This window comes from Bicyclus anynana, chromosome 9, assembly GCF_947172395.1.
Source record: "Bicyclus anynana chromosome 9, ilBicAnyn1.1, whole genome shotgun sequence".
Taxonomy (NCBI): domain Eukaryota; kingdom Metazoa; phylum Arthropoda; class Insecta; order Lepidoptera; family Nymphalidae; genus Bicyclus; species Bicyclus anynana.
The window spans coordinates 7319593-7340148 of NC_069091.1; the positions used below are offsets into that span (position 1 = coordinate 7319593).

Here is a 20556-nt window from a genome sequence, read left to right on the forward strand (position 1 = left end):
AACTCAGAGTCAAAACTAGTAAGATGACATTTGGTATGTATATAAATTACGCTATATGAAAAGTGAGGATGAATTTTTATCGTGTATCACATGGTGTATTTTATTATTTATCGGCATTTTTGTGCATTACGTTAAGGATTAGAATGCTAACTTAATCTACGGAACCCAACACTGCGTGTGACACGCACTTAGTCGGTTTTATTTATTCCAAATTAGATGTAATTAAGTTAGAAATTCTAACAAAGGAAACGTTACTTCATTTTTTACTACACTAGAATTTTATGACCATTTTTTATGGTTTGCCACTACATGAACCGGCATTTTTATGGAGCTTTACACGACAAAATCGATTACAACAATGAAACATCGATTCTTTAAAAACAGTTTATATAAACGCCTTAGATCGTTGATCTTATAATGTAACAGAGGAGTAACGTCTAGCACAGCAGACGCCTAAAATATGTAATTGATAATTTTACCTGTGGTAAGCAGCTGAGCTGAACTGACAGATAGCCTTCATTTGTGGTCTGTGCACTTGTGCAGTTAGCTCATGTATATATTACTCTATGAGTTAGCTATAGCTGCTGACGCCTGACACTGACAGTTGAAAGTTTTGTCGCAAGAAATTGTAAATATAAAAAAAACGAGGATTATGAAATTATGAATGAGAGGGGTATGTTTTTTTGTTTTTTGTTTATCTTAATTAATTTGCTGTTTGCATTTAAAATTTTACTTGGTTTTTTTTAATTTTTACTAATAATTAAAATAGGAATAATTTCCAAGTGTTCTTGTTGTATTGCAGAATGCAGGTGAAGTTCCGGAGACAATGATTGCTATTAGATTTTAAAGTTTTGGTATAGAGAAATTATTTTTAAATAAGGTAAGCCAAATTTTATATAATAAAATAATTAAAAAGACGTATGTATGTATTATTAATTACTGTATTTATTAATTTTTGCTTCAACAATATTTTAATTATTAGGTACTTAAGTACGTAGGTACTTAAATTACATTGTAAAGCTAATCAAATATCAATCTATAACTACTATTCAATTTATAAATACGAAAGTCCCTTCGTTAAGCCGCTGAACTGATTAAGATGAATGACCTCTGGATTAATTGTACCTTGGAGCAAAACATGGGCTACTTATTATCCCAGAAAAATCTTAGGCTCACACGGGGTTTGTGGCGAACAGAATTTTAGGCAGACTGAGTAGCGGACTTCCGCAAATATAAAATATTAGATTAGATTCAATATAATCTGGTATATCTAGTTTATGCCTTAATAATATTCCACTATTTGATTCTAGGCCAATTAAGGGTTAGGGTTCATTTACACGAGCAGCACGTAGCCAACGGCATCTGGAAACTGCAACCGACGACTGCAGTTGAGACGTCACCGACTGCAGTCGTCAGCAGCAGTTGCTGCTCGTGTAAATGAACCCTTAAGTGAGAAAGCTTAAGCTTAAAATCGCACGCAGCACAAAAATGTGCTGGTTTTATTTCCCAGATTAAACTTGAATAAGTGAATTATTATTATTAGCCTGGCCATTGGAACAAAGTGGTGGGTATATGCTCCATATCCCCTCACTTATAAGAAGGGAGGCCTGGCCCTTGATTATTATGTTTTTTTTTATTACAATCCAGTTTTACATTCAATATTTAAAAAAAAGAGCAAGGTAAAAACTTAAAATCAAAGCTAAGAGAGTTATTGTAAGTTCATCCAAAATATATTTGATGCAAGCTTTATGATGCTTTGGAAATAAGCTCCGGGTGTTGCTATGCATAGGTCCCATGTAATGTCAAGATGTGTGAAGCCCTACCATCGCGTCCCTGTGTTACTGCTGATATCTAAAATCTTGTATGTTCTGAAACATAAAGATTGCATCCAACTATAACATTCTTCTTTTTATGGACCTTAGTGCAGAATAAGTCTTGTGTAGATTCTCTGTGGTATCCTTCCTGCTGGATTACTTTAGCAAGGCGGCAAACCTGAGTAAGAATGCAAAAGTAAACCTCTGCAACTATACACCCCTTTCATTTAATCATATACAATCTAATGGTGCAAACATTTTGTGACATCACTAGAGTTATTTTGTGATTTTAAAAAGTAAAATAAATCTTTACAATTGCAATAAATCAGTGGTGATGATCAATATAATAAATAAAATTTGTTTTTAAAACATACAACAAGTAGAGCAGAAAATATGTGCTTATTACTTTTGTTTAAGCATAATTGGATTGGATGAAAAATATAAATCAATGATATCTAAAATGTAAAATTTATGTTAGCTATTAGCATTAAATTACAGCTCTCATTTACATAATATATCATACTTATCATGGCCATTAAGGTATGAACTATAATTTTAAAAGTAAAATAGTGCAGGAGATCACATACCTGCAATCAAATGTATTTGTGAATGTCAAATGTATTTGACAATGTTTAGTAAGTATGTATGATTGGAGTAAGAGACTTTTTAATCATCTCCTATTCCTTAGAAAAGGAGATGATGACTTTTAAAAGTTAATTTTTATTAATTGATATATTTGACATAATTGATATTTTAAAAAAAATTTGGTTGTAATCAACACATTTTTTATAAGGTTTTAAAATGGTCTAAATTATCATTAATTGCTTAGCTTTGTCCTTTTCCATCAATATATATAAAACAATAATACAAAATCATATTTAAATAATCAAACATAAACTGTGTAAAACTGTTTATTGCTGATCCTTTGAATTTTAATTGAGAATGTTGAACCCTTTTAACTTGTTTACCAAATTGATGTTTTTTTTACACAAATAAGATGCTGTTTTGAATGTTAGTCATAAATAAACACATTTAGCATATTATTATAAGTAGGCATAAATTTTTCTTGCGGATGTCTGATATTTCGTGTGGAATCCGCTTTATTTCTGGTAACTTTGCTATGCAATCCATATTCTCTTGTACATTCATAGTAATTTCGAAACTTATAATAAATATGCTCATAATAAAACCAAAGTATGAAAGGCCGTACAGGTAAAAACATACCAATCAACTTGAGAACCTCCTCCTTTTAAAAGTCGGTTAATAGAAATGTAGTAGAATAGATAGAATAAGGACTAGGTTTACGTTTAAGGGTCACATTATTGTGGGTATTGTCATATTTTCCAGTTGTGGGAATCGAACTCACGACCTTGGATGCAGAAGTCAGGGTCACTACCTATTGCGTCACTTGGTCATCAAATAATAGTATGAATTGAAGCTAAATGCGATATCTCGCATCGGCTCTTTGCTGATCTGTAACTTTTTACTCTTACATAAAAAAAATATATGTACACTAAATTAAAAGTGGGATTTATCGTTATAATTTAAATCTAGTTTGATTATTGTACGCAATTTTGAAAAAATCGGTTCAGATTGTGCCAACAATCATTTGCCTTATCCTTTGCCCCCTATTGAAGGTATGTAAAATGATTTTTTGAATCATATATCATACTAGCAGACGCCCGCGACTTCCGTGCGTCCGCTTGGAAATAAATGTAAACTTTCAAGCCCTATTTTACCTCTTTAGGGGTTGAATTTTAAAAGTTTTTAAATCACATTATATTTTGTATTTTTTATGATTTACGAACAAATTTTTAAAACTGTAACTCTAAAAATGAAGGACTTTCTATACAAACTTTCAACCCCTATTTCACCCCCTTCTTATTTTATTTTCGCAATAAAAAGTATCCTATAACCCTCTACGTATTATGGTCTTAAATAGTGCCAAGTTTCATTTGAATTCATTCAGACAGACAGACAAGAATTCGAAAAAAAATTATATAATGCCCTCCAGTTCAAAATATCTTCAATGTACAGAATTTGACCAGTTACAGTTTTATTATACTCCAGTTCAAAATATCTTCAATGTACAGAATTTGACCGGTTACAGTTTTATTATACTCCAGTTCAAAATATCTTCAATGTACAGAATTTGACCGGTTACAGTTTTATTATAGTGCAGTTCAAAATATCTTCAATGTACAGAATTTGACCGGTTACAGTTTTATTATACTCCAGTTCAAAATATCTTCAATGTACAGAATTTGACCGGTTACAGTTTTATTATACTCCAGTTCAAAATATCTTCAATGTACAGAATTTGACCGGTTACAGTTTTATTATACTCCAGTTCAAAATATCTTCAATGTACAGAATTTGACCGGTTACAGTTTTATTATAAGTATAGATATCATCATCATTAAATATTTTTGGATATCACTCTTTAAAACTTAGCCCCTTTGTATCAAAATCCCTCTAAAGCCTTGTTATATCTTTCTGGTCACAGCAATTCGGCGCTATAATCATGTCCTACCTCGTCCGTATTATCACATAGATATTTTACAACCTTCTATGGCATTACTATTATATTATAAGTACTGCCAGTCACTCTCGTTCTTGTAGGCTTTTTCTCACTTTATGTGATACTTTGGACGAAACGTTCCAAATTTTCCAGTACGCTGCTTAACTAAGTTAAATGTGGCGATTTACCGCTTCTTTATTTAAATGTGTCTTTGTTACATGAATGAATAGAAGTCTACGATTGTTAAGTAGGAAAAATGTTTGACATAATAATTTTCCTTATGTTTTTCTTCATTAATCAAGATTGAAAAATTATTAACAGGGCCCCCGTAAGGGCAACTGGCGCCTGTGTGCGAAAAAGGATTTTGGCGCCCCTTAAGACATTTTTGATATATCTTTTTTTTTGATGGTATGTACTGAACCTTAAAAATTATGTTTATTTGTAGACTAGAATATCAAAATGAAATAATAAAATCAACTCTTGTTTACACTGATTTTAAAACATTTGCTTAACTAATGGGGTACAGACACGTTGTTCATAAATACTAGAAAATAGTCATATACTAAAAATCACAGATTTAGGGTTCTGAACGCACGGTACAAAAATAGTACAAAAACCCATAGTACAAAAGCCCATGGTTTTGGCGCTCCTAAAGGATGGCGCCCCTAAAGGATGGCGCACGTGTGCAATGCACACTTTGCACATATGGTAGCGGAGGCCCTGATTATTAAATGTACTTATCTAGTTTGTACTAAATTTAGTCTAATTAATACCAAATTAAAAAACTAGTTTTTTTTCAAGATTCTAAAAATATATTATTTGCACGAAAAGTCTTTCTGCGATAAAAAAATATTTTCAACTAGCGGACCCGTTCAAGCTTCGTTTTGACATAAGTGCACTTATTCTCTATCGCTACTCTACCCTTCTATACCTCTACCCCTACCTTACCCCTACCCTACCCCTACTCTACCCCTACCGCTTGACTCTTAAACGTTTGTATGGGAAATAGAAAAGGGCAGTTTTTAGGGTTTTCCCGGAAATTATTTGATTTTTTCTCACCTTTTAAACCTTCCCTATACCTCCACGAACATTTCAAGACCAAGATAAGATAAATCCGTTAAGCCGTTCTCGAGTTTTAGCGAGACTAACGAACAGCAATTAATTTTTATATATATATAGATTAGGTAGTTGTCTTGATTTATGAACTTCATATTGTTTTCGTGAGCGAAATCTATAAAAAATTCCATTACCATTTTCGAGTTCTAAATTAATTCAATGATTTACATAACGCGAGAGATGAGTATCACACATGGGCATAAAGTACCATTTATTAAATTATGGCTATTTATTTTATATGTATAATTTCATTAGCATAAATTGGAACTAAAAAGTTATAATCCATAGAGCTAGGTCTGTGGCCTGTGATAGTGAGTATCTAGATATTTAGGTACGTGTATGTTATTAATATAACGTCATTTGTACCACAGTTTGATAAGGTCACTGGTTTGTCGCTAGCTTCGCAAGTTTATTTGTCCGTTGACCCGGGCTGGGTGTTGCGCTGGCGCACGTAGACTCCATTGCTCGTATGCCGTCGCCGGATGGAGGAAGTCAGAACCGATTTTGTATGAATGATTTTTTTTTTAATTTTGTTGTGTGTGACTTTTCACCGGTTTGGTTATAAATAAGTTTGGAAGATCGGACGTGAAGTGATTAAAAGTGATTTATTAATGTTGTATTAATTTTTGAAGAAAATCAAACGTACGTATACTTTTATTTAAATAAAATATATATAATGTGATTAGTTACTTAGGTGTTAAAATGATTTGTTTGGTAATTCTTAAATCTATAGTAGCCATAAATTCAACTAGAGTAGTCCGTCAAATTAAAAGCTACAAATTTCGTAAAAAACGTGTTAACATTCAGTCGTAAAATGATTTGATTTGTCTATAAAATTAATTAATTTAATTACATGATATAAAATAAAACGATAGGTTTTATGGGCGAATAATATCCTGCCGACATAGAGAAACGGTATCGTGGTGTGACACATCATAAAATGATGTTTTAAAATCGTGTATTAATAGAAATTTATTGATTGATTATATTTGAATGAACTTTACTATGAATCCATTATAAAAAACTAAAAAAGTATTTATTATACGAGTTTTCCCTTTGAATTATTCACTTACGGGTAACGATGTTATACTATAAATCTTTGCTTATTAGGGGTATGAAAAATAGATGTTCATACCTCATATGCACACAAATGACAAAGATTTTACAAAAATCGGTGCAGCCGTTTTGGAGGAGTTTGGTAACAAACATCGCGACACGAGAATTTTGTATATCAGAAGACATTGTTAATAATAATTGTTGAATTCATTTAGTACATTTTTAATAGTGGGTTGTATTATAATTTTTATTTTATTAACATTATTAATAATAAAAAGGACAAAAAAATAAATGAGAGAATACTCGTATATGGTTGAATTCACGCATGTATTCGCATTTTGGGTAGGCACACAAGACGATAGAAACATTTAATCAATTTTAAATGAACCCAGTAGTCAATAGGTATTTGCCCTAGATAAACCTCGAGTAAATGAATGAACTTTTTTTATAACGCGCATGCTTTTGTCATTATCAATTGCTCGCTATCATTCCGAACATGTTACGTGACAATTATTTATATAATGCTCTCCTTGTTCTAGAAAAAGCTTGAATAGTGTTCTCCATGATGAAGATTTCATATGTTATATGTTTTGTCATGTTAAATTTGTGGACGTCAACGAGGGGCGAATTGTTCACTGCTATTTCTGACGTGGAACCTTTATTGGAGACACACAGGAAGATTATTGACGATTTAGACGATTATATTAATAAGGAGGAAAAGAGGCTATCTATTTTAAAAAGGTATTTATGCTTGCCCAAACTAGTGTTTAGAAATAATATTCTTACTTTTTTAGAATTTAAACTATCGTGAGTGTAATTCATATTGATTGATTATGGAACACGGCTAAAACTCACGTGATATAAGGTTCGAGTATGTTCGTTTGGATCGTGCCGCGTTGCAAGAACCAGCTTATGATTAAGGGCCCCGTATGGGTTCGAAACTAGTCGGACATACTCCGACTTTATATCACTTGAGTTTTTTTATAATCAATTAATTTCAAGTAGACTGGCTCAGTTTACAAGCACATTTGACACGCCAGTTGACTATTTGTAAAGTTTCTACCACCTGCTCGAAAGGCAGGTTCTGCTGTGAAGAAACCGGCAAGAAACTCGACAGTTGCTCTTTTAAAAATAATCATACAGTATTATAATTTACAATCGATTGTAACAACAACATTACAATTTCTGAAGTTTTACTTCCTGTGTGAACGTCGAAGTTGATCCAATGAACTTCAAGCGCCTTTATCTTTAAGGAACTCATCAATGGTGTAGTACCCTCGACTAAGTAAATGTTTTTTATCATATTGCTTAAAGCTATGCATTGGCAGATCCATCACAATCTTGGGGATCTTGATATAGAAGAGTACACCCAAACCTACAAAATATTTTTTGAATATCTATATTCAAAAAATATAAAGTTTACTTATATAAAATTATATAAGTCAATTATATTTGATCAAATCAAAGTGTATCGAAAATAAAACAATTAACTAATTAATTCATTATCTTTTAAGTATCATAATTTGATTTTAAGTATCATAATTTGATTTTAAGTATCATTATTTGATTTTAAGTATCATAATTTGATTGAACAAATTAATTATCGATTTATCATTTTAGGCATCTAGTCAAGTACAAAAATGAACACGAGAAAGCTATGGACGACATCCCCAACTATTTGGGTAATCCAATAAACGCATTCACTTTGATCAAAAGACTGACAACAGATTTGGATTTAATTGAGAAGAACATTATATCGGGAACAGGTATGTGATAAACTTATAAAGATGTTTAAAGCTTTTAAGTTGACCCTTTCAGCGCTTAAAGTCGTAATTTATGCGCGGTGACATAAAACTGCAGCGCACCACGAAGGCAGGTATTATGAGAACAAGTCATAATGATTGCAATTATTCGTCATAATCATGTTAATTTTGTCACAATTAACTAACAATTTAAAATTTTGGAAAACCAAAATACCATCAAATGATTAGAAATACATCTGTATGATCAGAATTAAAGGTAATGCCAATGTTAATCCTAATTCTAGATGTGACACTACATAACAATCAAAATTAATTTCATAATAACCGTTAGAACAACGATATTATTTACAATCAATAACATAAAATTGAAATTTTTGAAAAGCCTCGAATATTATGAAATTATTAATTACACTCTTGATCAAGTCATGAATATTCTCTTTCAGTGCGCTTTCATTTGAGACTCACTCAAGTATATTTCAACTTTCACCCCCACAACATTTAAATGGCTTAACCTATTTTCATCAAACATGTCTAAGAACACTCGCACATAAATCACCTTTAATACAAAAAAAAACTAAATTAAAATCGCTTCATCCGTTCGGAAGCGATGTGCCACTGACAGACTGACAAAACACGTCAAACTTATAACACCCCTCTTTTTGCGTCGGAGGTTAATAATCTTTTTTGATCTTTATCTTTGATTGTAAATAATAATAGTGTTAGTTCAAACGGTTAATAAGAAACCAATTTTCATGGTTATGTAAGTGTCAAATCTATTTAATTTCCAAAGCTAGTCAATCTCAGCTTTTTGAACCACAGAATACATAAGTATTTTGTAGAATGTTCGGTAGAACTAGTATGATAACCTGTTTGTTGAGGAAGGTTATAAGAAGGCCTATGTGGTTACTATCCACACGAAAAAGAAATTAGCATATGTACAGTGGCGAAGGATAGAATTTAGATAAAAGTAAGCCGTCCCAAAGTCCGGTTTCTCATTTACCTAGATACAGTACAACAATGAATATACATGGACTTTTAAAAGGTAACCCGGCGGAAATCGGCTTGAATGATATGATCTTCTAATACATAAAATTCTCGCGTCGCGATGTTTGTTACGAGTACCAAACTCCCCCGAAAAGGCTGGACCGATTTTTATGAAATTGTGTGTATGATAGGTACGTCTGAGAATCGGCCAACACCTATTTTTCATAACCTTTAGAGATTAATTAAGAAGGTAAAACGTTTGCCGGGTCAGCTAGTACTTAATTTTATTAAATTGAAAATTCAAAGTAATTTTAATTTATTCAAAATGGTACATGGTACTTATAAATGTATTATGATTTCTTTAAGAAATATGAATATTTTTATTGGATTCATTCATACACCTTTTATGGTACCCACTAAAGTGAGGGGTCTATAATAGCATTCTGTTACCTCTTACCTCTAATACTACATCTTGGGTACATTACGCATAATTTTCGTAATATGTACCAAGTACCTACGTGTTGGCAAGTCATTAAGGTTTACTAAATACCACCGTTCAAGGCTTTTGCCTGTATCCACTTATAAGCCATAAATACTCAATATTATTTGTCGTGTGTTAAAGGAGTTGTTTTATTTATCTTTATCATTCAAATCTAAATGTTACCTGTCAAGAACAAGATGACAATCTTATTTAAGAGAAACATGGTTGTTTTCTTGATTAATACAATAAAACGAAGAGCTTCTTAAAAGTAGGGTATATATTGAATTTGAACATGGAACATCTGAGGATTTCAAGTCATCACTTAAATGTTTCTTTTAAAGTAGAAAATTTCGTAAAAGCACATAAAGGTTTCTTAACAAAAGACTTTTTTGCAACGCAAGTATAGGTACCCATTTATCATAAAAATATTTATGGTTCAAATTGTTTTGTACGTTTAATGTAAGAGATATAACACATGTCTCTTAGACTACCTTAGTGGTGTGTTAAAAAAATATGTCCTTAGCACTTATAAAAAGTCACACATCATTATGTGTGGTTTTGTGTTTGACTTGTCATAATGAAAGTAAACATTACTAAATCATTTGCTACGGAATATTAGCACATTATGAAATCATTAGCTACATACATTTTATAACACATGTCTCTTAGACTAGCTTAGTAGTATGTTAAAAAAATATGTCCTTAGCACTTATAAAAAGTCACACATCATTATGTGTGGTTTTGTGTTTAACTTGTCATAATGAAAGTAAACATTACTAAATCATTTGCTACGGAATATTAGCACATGATGAAATCATTAGCTACATACCTTTACTATAAATAGATAGGCGCTCGTGGATAGGTAATTCTACGAGGTTTTCGTAAGTTGGTTATTGAATTGATATAAAATTTGAGTTAAGTTACCTAAGTAGGTAACTATTATAAGAAACGTGCATCACGAACTTTATTATGAGTATGACACAATCATGTAATGATTGCAGTGGTTCTAATAAACATATAGCTACCTATATATTTTATAGATACAAGTATAAAGGGTACTTTGATTCATTATCTACTGAATATATTGCCCACGACTTCTTCAACGTGAAAATATATTTTGTTTATATAATTATTAATTATAATTACCTACTTCCACTCCATAGATAGCTGTAGGTAGGTAAAATGAAATATAATTTCAAATCAAATATAAAATTACATATAATTCAAGTAACCGTATTACTTGAATTATATGTAATTTTATATTTGATTGTTCATAGATTAACTATTAAGTAGGTAGGTAAAATGAAATATAATTTCAAATCAATTAATCTATGAACAGTTCTAAATAGTACAAGATTAATATGATGAAATCCATTTAAAATAATTATAATTTCTCATTATTAGTGGCAAATGGTAATTGACTTTATATTACTCACAATCGTATTTATATTAAAGGTCGTACGCTCATAATTTATCAATCCGCATATTCGGCTCACTGCTGAGCTCGTGTCTCCTTTGAGAATGAGAGGGGTTAGGCCAATAGTCCACCACGCTGGCCCAATGCTGATTGGCAGACTTAACACACGCAGAGAATTAAGAAAATTCTCTGGTATGCAGATTTCCACACGATGTTTTCCCTTCACCGTTTGAGACACGTGATATTTACTTTCTATAATGTTATATAAGGGGGCTACAAGAACACATAATATACGGGGTACCTACCTACTTGCAAACTTTAGCGAGGATGTAAATTATAAGTTGTAACAGACACAGAGTTAAATAATATATTACGATTAAATTTAAAATCCGAAAAATATTATGAATGCGAAAGTTTGTATGGATATTTGTCACTCTTTAACGCCGCAACTATTAAACCGATTTGGCTGAAATTTAAAACGAATATACATAATACCCGTACACGTAGGCTATTTTTTATTCCGAAAAAATCCATGGTTTTTGGGAAATTTGCGAAAAACTCAATTCAACGCGGACGAAGTCGCGGGCGTCCGCTAGTAGCAAATATTAATTATTAATCTCTAAGTCTAGGGAAATAGTAAAAAATGCTTTAAATAAATATATGAACGTGATGTCAGTTTGTGAAGAAAAATAATATGGCTGTCGCAACTTCTCAACACCTGTGCGAATAATTAAGTGCCATGAATGTCAGAACTTAAGTATGTACTTAATTATCATTATTGCGTTGTCAAAAATCTTTCGCAGATTTATAAAAGCTTGAACAAAGCTTAAATTGTCCATTGTTATTGTGATTCCTTGCATGATTAACATTTTACAGAAATAGCTTCGGAATTCATTGCTAACGTCATTTTACGTGAGGGGATTGTGATATCGATGCGAGTTAACACAATGGATAACCTTTGAGTTTCTGACAATTTTTTTGCTTAAAAAATAATCTCTTGGAGGATCTCTGACCTAAATTCACAGCATACCTACTGGAATTGATTTTGAATCAAATCAAATTATTGAGCCTATCTCATTGATTACTGTTGTCGTTAAGCCCTGTATTCACATAGCAACAGTGATGTGCAACAATTTTTATAAGAATTTTAACTAATTATGACTAATTTTATACTTAAAATTAGTCATAATTATTCTAAAGACTATCTTTAGTCTTTGCTTATTTGCAAAATTTTTGACCAATATTCCTGTTTTTATCAGACTTCAAAAAAAGGAGGAGTTTCTCAATTCGACGCGTATGTTTTTTCCAAATGGGTACGGTAGTCTAGCCCGCAAGAACCCTAGACGTTTAACATTGCGTTAGAGTCCCTTAACCATCAATCTATTGAGACTTGGGCAAGACGGGTTGTCTTGAACTATGTAATTTGACAACGCAGTCTTAGTTATTTACAATGTCCATTGTCCATGTTTGTTTTATCTGGTAACATGATCGTGCAATGTTTGCCAACAATGCTGAATATATAAGACCTGTTGCAGTTTATTTCTATTTAACTGTCATTCACTAAATGTAGCCATGAGATCTCCTTACTTGTTCTTGACGACCGTGTGGCTCAGCATAGTGACCCTGCTTATGGCCGTGGGTACGATTTCCAGAACTGAAAATATTTTTGTGATTAGCGTGGGTATTTTTAATGTCAGGGTGTGTTTATACATTATAGTATAAGTAATTATTTATGAAGTATATGAATGTATATGATGATATCAGCTCTTTTGGTAACCATCACAGCTTCGCTTACTTTTGAAGCTAAGTAATGATGTGTGTTTTGTCCAAATATATATTTATATATATTTCCGCTCTGTAACGTTCGTGTATTTCAGGCCCTATTTTGTATTGACACCTGATTTTTCTTTTGAGGTGTAAGAGGATTATATTTCTGACTGTAATCTAAATTGAAATGTTATTTATGGTTGCAGCATACATCAAGAACATAACGATAATGAATAACCACAGCGATGTAAAGTATCCAACGCTTGAGGATCTCGTAGGCGCCGCTCAAGCGCTGACGAGGTTACAAGAGACCTACCATCTTGAAGTGAACGATCTTTCTGAAGGAAGATTGAATGGCGTCATTTATAGGTGAGCAATTTGAAAATGTATTTCGATACAATTTTATCGTGTTTTCATTTTGCCGTAGTGAGATAAGCCCTTAAGTTTTAACATGAATGTTATGCAATTTTACAGAGATACCCCAACCGTTTCGTAAGTAGACATTATTAATTAGTATCATTTATGCAATAATGTTCACCAAAACATTTAATTAAAACTTTAAAAGTACGCAATTTAGTTACTAGATTTAGTTTTCATTTCACTGATTTTTTACAGTAGAGAAGATTGGATAGCTGTTTCGTAAGTTACTCATTTAATTCGTTGGGCATCCATCAGAGAGTCTCATTACATTATTTCACTTTTATAGGTATATAATATGTAATTGTAATTAGTAGTATGGTGATGGGTAGTTCACTAAAGTAAATAACAAATCATAGTTTGTGTTGACTAATTAATATAAATTTATATTTTATTTTATGGCTATTGATCATCACTGTTTGTTTTTTTTATTTATTTATCTTTAATATAAGGTAGTTTTTATGGAAATAAAAAAAAAGTAATACTACAAGTATTTGCACATTTTAGCAGGTAATATGTGGGCGAACGAGTTGCGCTCTCTGATTTTTAATTATAAAGAGTGGATAGTGCTGGTCCTGTAATGGGCTGTTGATTAAAATATCCCAAGGCGCTGGAATAGTGACCCTGCAGACACAGGACTGATAGTCTAAGATACACATTAGAAACTACCAGTGGCACTTGGAGGAGCCCAGTATCAAATTAGTTAGGGGCCCAAAGGACAAATCCCAAAATTTTCCCAAAAAACTCCCAATTCCCCCACAGTCAAACCCAATACATACGTTTACCAATACATGCAAAAATACATTGTACTAATGTTTGCTTTCATACGTAAGTGCCCTTGAAGTTAGGGGGGCCCGTATTAATGATACGGCTGGAACGGCGATAGTTACGCCCCTGGAAACTACCTTAACTACTTCATCTGTTTAATGGGTTTATAGCCTTTTGTAAGGACTTCCAACCACGATTTCGTGCAGAAACCGATTGTCTAACTTGGAAATAATAAAAAAATATGTTTTCCAGTTATCGATTTCCTATTAAAAAGTGGATGCACCAAATGCGACCAAAAAACGTCCCCACTCAATGAGTCCCAAACACAACTTCTTGACACTCAATTCAAGTAATCGCATTTGCAAATTCAACTTTATACTCAATGCTTAAGGTTGAATTTGCTCTGAATTTGGGATTTTATTGAATATTGGACTATATTCAAAGGCCTTTAGGTATAATTTTCTTTACCAATAATTTTAAAACTGTCAAAGCAAAATTGGCCAGTTTTTAAGTGAAATTTTCTACATGATTGTGCGTCCTTTTATTATAAGAGGTCAATGTTTCCAGTACATCAATGAGTGCCGGCGACTGTTACCAGCTGGGCAAGGCTCTGTACAACGAGAAGGACTACACCAACGCGCTGGCGTGGATGATGCAGGCGCTTCGCAAGTACTCTGAGGATGAAGAAGAGAAGAATTTCACTGAAGTGGACATCCTCGAGTATATTAGCTTCTCGCATTACCTGCTGGGTGAGACAGTTTTTGCGTACGTATTTATAGTACAGGAGCCGAAGAGAGGATTTTATATAATAATTTATTTAATTTGCTATTATCCGCTACAATATCGATAGCTTTTCGCAAATAATTCATGATGAAATTCCGCAAAGTAACGCCTGCTTCTATCCAATATTTAAAAGAGGAATTTAGGTTTGGCAAGCGCGTCAGATGGACTTAAAGGGATGATACAGCATGTTGTTGAGTACCTCCGCCAAGTATGAGCCCTTAATCTTGTGGACTGACTGTGATCTGTTATTCTTTTGTACATATACATGTACTAGTTTTTGCCCGCGGCTTCGCCTGCGCTTAATTCGGGTAACACGGTTTAGAACACAAAAAAGAACTCTGAACAGAATATTACCATTTGGGAAATTTCTATTCCGTATTTTGGGAGGAAGATTTAAAAAAAAAAACAGGTATTTTTCGTTGTATTGTTCGTTCGCTAAGTATGATAATTTTCGAAAAGTCCCGTATAAAATTTCACCCCCTGTTTTAAGGGGTTAGGGGCGGATTTTTAAAAAAAATATTCTTTTGCGTGGCTTACAACATACACAGTGAATTGACATAAATCGTAACGTAGCGTCAAATAAAGTACAAGGATAACAGAGAGTATTAAAAGGTTAACATATACACTTACTACAATGTTTTTTTTTTATTTTTAGATGACGTAAAAAAAGCAATGTTATGGACAAAAAAATTGCTAGATCTGGATCCAGAACATTCGCGCGCGCTCGGCAATCTGCCGCATTACAAAAAAGCCCTCGAAGAGAAGGAAGCTAAAAACAAAAGGAGATTGCGCGGGGTGTGTAACTTAAAAACTTTTTAAATAGATTTTTAGATACTCAGAGGCACAATTATCCGCTCACTTTAATATACTCGATTATATTATAAATTATGTATTTATTAAATTTTTCCAAACATCAAAAACGCTGTCGTCCATTTTGTGACGTCCGATGTTACTTGATTTCACTAAAAGGAATAAACGTGAAACTAATTATTAATTATTAGTTTTGTCCAACACTCCGTTTGGTTAAGCCTTAGTGTTAACGTGACATCATGGAACATTTATAATTTATATATTATAATTATAATAATAATAAAGCTGAAGAGTTTGTTTGTTTGATTGAACGCGCTAATCTCTGAAACTACTGGTCCGATTTGAAAAATTCTTTCAGTGTTAGATAGCCCATTTATCGAGGAAGGCTATAAGCTATATATTATCCCTGTATTACTACGGAAACGGTAACCACGTGGGTGAAATCGCGCGGCGTCAGCTAGTTTAAAATATAGACCTTAATGGCCTACAGCGTTTTGGCTCGTATTGTCAAATAATATTTATTATGTATTAATGTCTCAAAAAAGAAATATTTTTCGAACGCTAATGAACAATTCAAGACCCTTCTAAAAAAAGTGTCAACTAGCCTATTGACCTTAACTAAAATTGTATTCAGTGTTGTGCGCTGGAAATCAAAAGTGCACTGCCTACCCTGAGAACTTACCTGCCCTTGTTATAAACCTTGTTCACGCCATTCACAGTAGTAATTATTTGTACACAGGACACAGGAGAAGTAGATTTAGATGAGTATTTAACAGATGCAGATCAGCCTGAGAAAAAACCAGAGGCATTAAGCAAGTATGAGAAAGAAAGACAATCGTATGAAGCCTTGTGTCGCGGCGAAATGGAAATGCCAAGTAAAATAACCAAAAAGTAAGTTATATTATCTCCAATTAAGTTTATTTAACATATATTCCTACTATACTACAGCCCTACTCGATATGTACTGTTTACCAACAAACAAGTTAGAAATGAAGGTAGAAATGTCATTTCATAACTTATTTATTTAAAATTCTGTATTGTTTGTTTATAAAATGTTATTAAACTAACAAATATATTAACTTTATATATAATGTATTTTTTCTAAGCTTATTAATCAAATTTATTTTAATTAATTTAAGAACAAGTTAATTGTACTAAAAAGAAAAATAAATTTTCAAACACTGCGTTTGGTAAAGGTTTACTGTTAACGTGACGTCATGAAACAGTTAGAATGTAGAAATAGTCAAAAAAATATTTAAAAATTTTGATTATTAAATTATAAAAAAAAATATCAGTCATGAATACATAAATATTCATGTCTCAGAAAAATATCATATTTTTTTTCAAACTAGTAGAACGATAATGAACAATTTAGGACCATTTAAAAAAAGTCTCATCATAGCCTTTTGTCGACATTTCTCTACTTCTCCCTCCTAATATGAGTATTGAGTTTCGACCCACCACTCTTCTCAAATCCGTAATGGCCTAACTGCTGACTTGATTACTTTTACAGATTATATTGCCGGTATCTGAATGAGAATAACCCGTTCCTAATATTGGCTCCCGTGAAAATGGAGTACATGTATCTAAACCCCGACATCGTTGTGTTCCACGAGGTGCTGAGCGATTCGGAGATAGAACATATCAAGGAGTTAGCTAAACCGAGAGTGAGTTTCTAATCTTAATTAGATATTAATTACAATTAGTTTTCCAAATTACCTTCATAATTATATTTTGTGACTAGTAAATTACCGCGAACAGATTAGTAGGAAGGATCATATGATGAAAAGGGAACGCTTAATGCCCATCGCCGGCACTTTGCTTACCTTCAGCCGATAGATGTCCAATGCTGGACATAGGCCTCTTGCAATGAACCTCCAAGCAAAACGGTCTCGAGCCGCCAGCATCCAGCGGCTCCCCCGCTTAATATCCTCGGTCCACCTAGTGGGGGGTCAACAATGCGCTTTCCGGTGCGGGGTCGCCATTCCAGCACCGATTTGCTTATAATATGTATTGAAAAAAAATCTTGAAACGAGTAATTCTGTTTTAACAATGAAATCGTAACTTTATCAAAAAAAGATTGCTACAAAGTTTTACGACATTTTTATTTTCATCGTTATTTTATTCGTCGTTAATTTGTCCCCAACGGGGACAAGCAACGATCGTTGACCATACAGCCTGATTTTCATGACATTTTTTGAATACTGATGGTTGAAGAGAGATTGGTCTGTTTGTTCGTTTTCTTGTAAAACAAAAAGTTTTTTCTTTAAGAAATATACTTTTAATAATCCAATTTTATCAGATCCTTATTTATACATCAAATTATCTCCATATACTTTTAATAAGACGGTAAACCTGGGTTTCCTGGGCCGACGTTGTATTGTCCAGTGGGCAATTATCTTTAAGCCTACCTAAAATGAGGTACGTCTGGCTAACGCAGGCTCTCGGTCTATATTAATTTTATTTCTGTAGACATTTAAAATTAATTTATTATTAAATATTTTTTAACAGTAAAAGTGACAAAATATAGTTATTTATCTATGTACTAATATTTTATAGAGGCAAAGTTTGTGGTATTGTAGGGCTCGAAATATCTGTATCTACTTTATATTATTATCTGGATTTAGAAAATTTTTAATTCAAATTTATGCAGAATTTTCAGCTGTTTATCATTTGAATAATTTGGGCTCGAGTATGGAGACTGGGTTTCTCCTTTAAATACATAAACTTACTCAACAGTTCCGTCGAGCGACAGTACACGACCCGAAGACGGGCGAGCTGGTCCCCGCGCACTACCGGATCAGCAAGTCGGGCTGGCTCAAAGATGAAGATTCGCCCATCATTGCGCGAGTGTCCCGGCGCGTGGCAGACTTCACCGGCCTTAGCATGATGTCTGCTGAAGAACTGCAAGTGGTCAATTACGGCATTGGCGGCCATTACGAACCACATTTTGATTTCGCTAGGGTAAGTATTGAACTTATCCGATAGATTATGTATTAAACTTATCCGCAAGATTAAGTGTTAAACTTATCCGCTAAATTTAATATTAAACTTATCCGCAAGATTAAGAATTACATACTGTTTGAGCAATACATTGAACTTATACTACATATAATACAACAATTATTAAACTTATCCACTAAATAAAGTATTGAACTTATTCGCTAAATTAAGTATCGAACGTATCCGATAGATTAAGTATAATGCTTATCTCTCTCATCCTTGCCACAAAAGTAAGTAATTAGATGAGTAATATTTAAATATCTTCTAATTTCTATATTCATTGTTACAGAAACAAGAACATGCGTTCGAAAAATTCAACGGCAACCGGATAGCCACTGTTCTGTTTTACGTAAGTAATATTAAGATTTTATTTTTCTAATTGTATAATTCCGCGTTGAAACCATTATTCATTTACGAAGGATATAAAAATAGAGATTTTAAATTTTCTAGCATACAATTAATTTGCAAAATTGTCGTGTATCTCAATGATTATCTAGACCCGCCACTGGATTACGCATGTTGGGCTTTTGGCGTCATATGCTGTGGCTTAAATTGAGAGCTAAAACTAGGCTATGTGTGATTTTACCAGATGTCAGACGTAGCACAAGGCGGTGCGACAGTGTTCACGGAGCTGGGCCTAAGCGTGTTCCCCGTGAAGGGTGCGGCGGTATTCTGGCTCAACCTGCACCCGTCGGGCGAGGGCGACCTGGCCACGCGCCACGCCGCCTGCCCCGTGCTGCGAGGCTCCAAGTGGGGTGAGGCAACATTACTCATCACTAGCGGACACTCACGGAGCTGCCTCAGCGTGTTCCCCGTGAAGGGTGCGGCAGTGTTCTGGCTCAACCTGCACCCGTCGGGCGAGGGCGACCTGGCCACGCGCCACGCCGCCTGCCCCGTGCTTCGAGGATCCTAGTACCACATGTGGTTGTTAGAAAATTGTGTAGAAATTATTCTCGATATCTGCCAGACAGGACTGTAAAAGAAGTTGGAAAGCCTATCAGACTCACCGCTGCTATTTTTTCTGCTTCAACTCCCGTCTCCAACAGTTAAATCTTAAAACATCACATCACAGAAGAAATTTTTCGCGTAACAATGTTAAATGTACTTGCGAAGCGTCCTTTTTCTTTCTAAAAACAGTTTCATTAATTGTAAATCGCTCCGTTTATTATCGAACCAGGGAAACGGAAGAACTAAAAGAAAGATACAGTAGCATTATTTATGTAATTTTATTCTTCTTGTTTTCAGTGTGCAACAAATGGATCCACCAAGGCGGTCAAGAGCTGATACTACCCTGCGACTTGGAGTACCAACCCGAGAGCATGATCCGCACCCCACCCCGACCAGTGCCCAAAACGTCCAGATAGGGGTTGCTCTACAAGTTACTTAAGATAACTAATTATTATGAATGGACTTGACTAAAATGGTAAATATATCTATTTTAACGTTTCAAATGAAATGAGTGACATTAGATTAAGCTAATAAAAATCCAGTGAACAAAATAGTGACCACAAAAACATGCCATTTTTTTTTGATCAACTAAATCTAGTTATCCAAAAGTGATACCAGTAAATATGCCATTGTTGCCAGTATAGTTTACTTAAATTTTAGTCATTTAAATTTACGATTAAAGTTTACGTTTGTCATATACGAGTAACTATAGAAACAAGTAGAATCTCTGATTGTTATATTACATTTATATAATAATTACATTTATATATCACGCACAAGTAGTTAGCCGTGACCAATGAACAAATATGTGTTAAAGTTTTCTCTTAGGTATATACTTAAATACTGCGTCTGAGGAATCTTTTTATAAATCTCGCAAATATACTTTACGAGCTATACAAAGTTTAGTA

General features: G+C 33.3%; 1 protein-coding gene across 3 annotated transcripts; it reads left to right on the forward strand.

The window, feature by feature from the left end:
- The first annotated feature begins 532 nt into the window (after nucleotides 1–532).
- LOC112044795 (prolyl 4-hydroxylase subunit alpha-1) lies at nucleotides 533–20312 on the forward strand. Of its 3 annotated transcripts, XM_052883327.1 has the most exons (13): nucleotides 533–673; nucleotides 803–880; nucleotides 7047–7248; nucleotides 8128–8273; nucleotides 13126–13288; nucleotides 14672–14853; nucleotides 15543–15682; nucleotides 16437–16588; nucleotides 17211–17364; nucleotides 18437–18661; nucleotides 18990–19049; nucleotides 19290–19455; nucleotides 19946–20312. In XM_052883327.1, exons 3-13 carry the CDS (start codon nucleotides 7070–7072, stop codon nucleotides 20062–20064), a joined length of 1686 nt encoding a protein of 561 aa, XP_052739287.1. In that variant the 5' UTR covers nucleotides 533–673; nucleotides 803–880; nucleotides 7047–7069; the 3' UTR covers nucleotides 20065–20312. The 3 variants fall into 3 exon arrangements, with proteins under 3 accessions (XP_052739287.1, XP_052739289.1, XP_052739288.1); XM_052883329.1 differs by lacking the exons at nucleotides 533–673; nucleotides 803–880 and adding an exon at nucleotides 5823–5957; XM_052883328.1 differs by lacking the exons at nucleotides 533–673; nucleotides 803–880 and adding an exon at nucleotides 5898–6093.
- The last annotated feature ends 244 nt before the right edge of the window (nucleotides 20313–20556 follow it).

Bases quoted from the DNA above. Each gene is read 5' to 3' on its own strand.
- LOC112044795 (XM_052883327.1), top strand. From the start codon at position 7,070: ATGATGAAGATTTCATATGTTATATGTTTTGTCATGTTAAATTTGTGG. The intron at 14,854-15,542 runs GTGAGACAGTTT...TTTTATTTTTAG, and splicing joins CTTCTCGCATTACCTGCTGG to ATGACGTAAAAAAAGCAATG. The intron at 17,365-18,436 runs GTGAGTTTCTAA...CTTACTCAACAG, and splicing joins AGGAGTTAGCTAAACCGAGA to TTCCGTCGAGCGACAGTACA.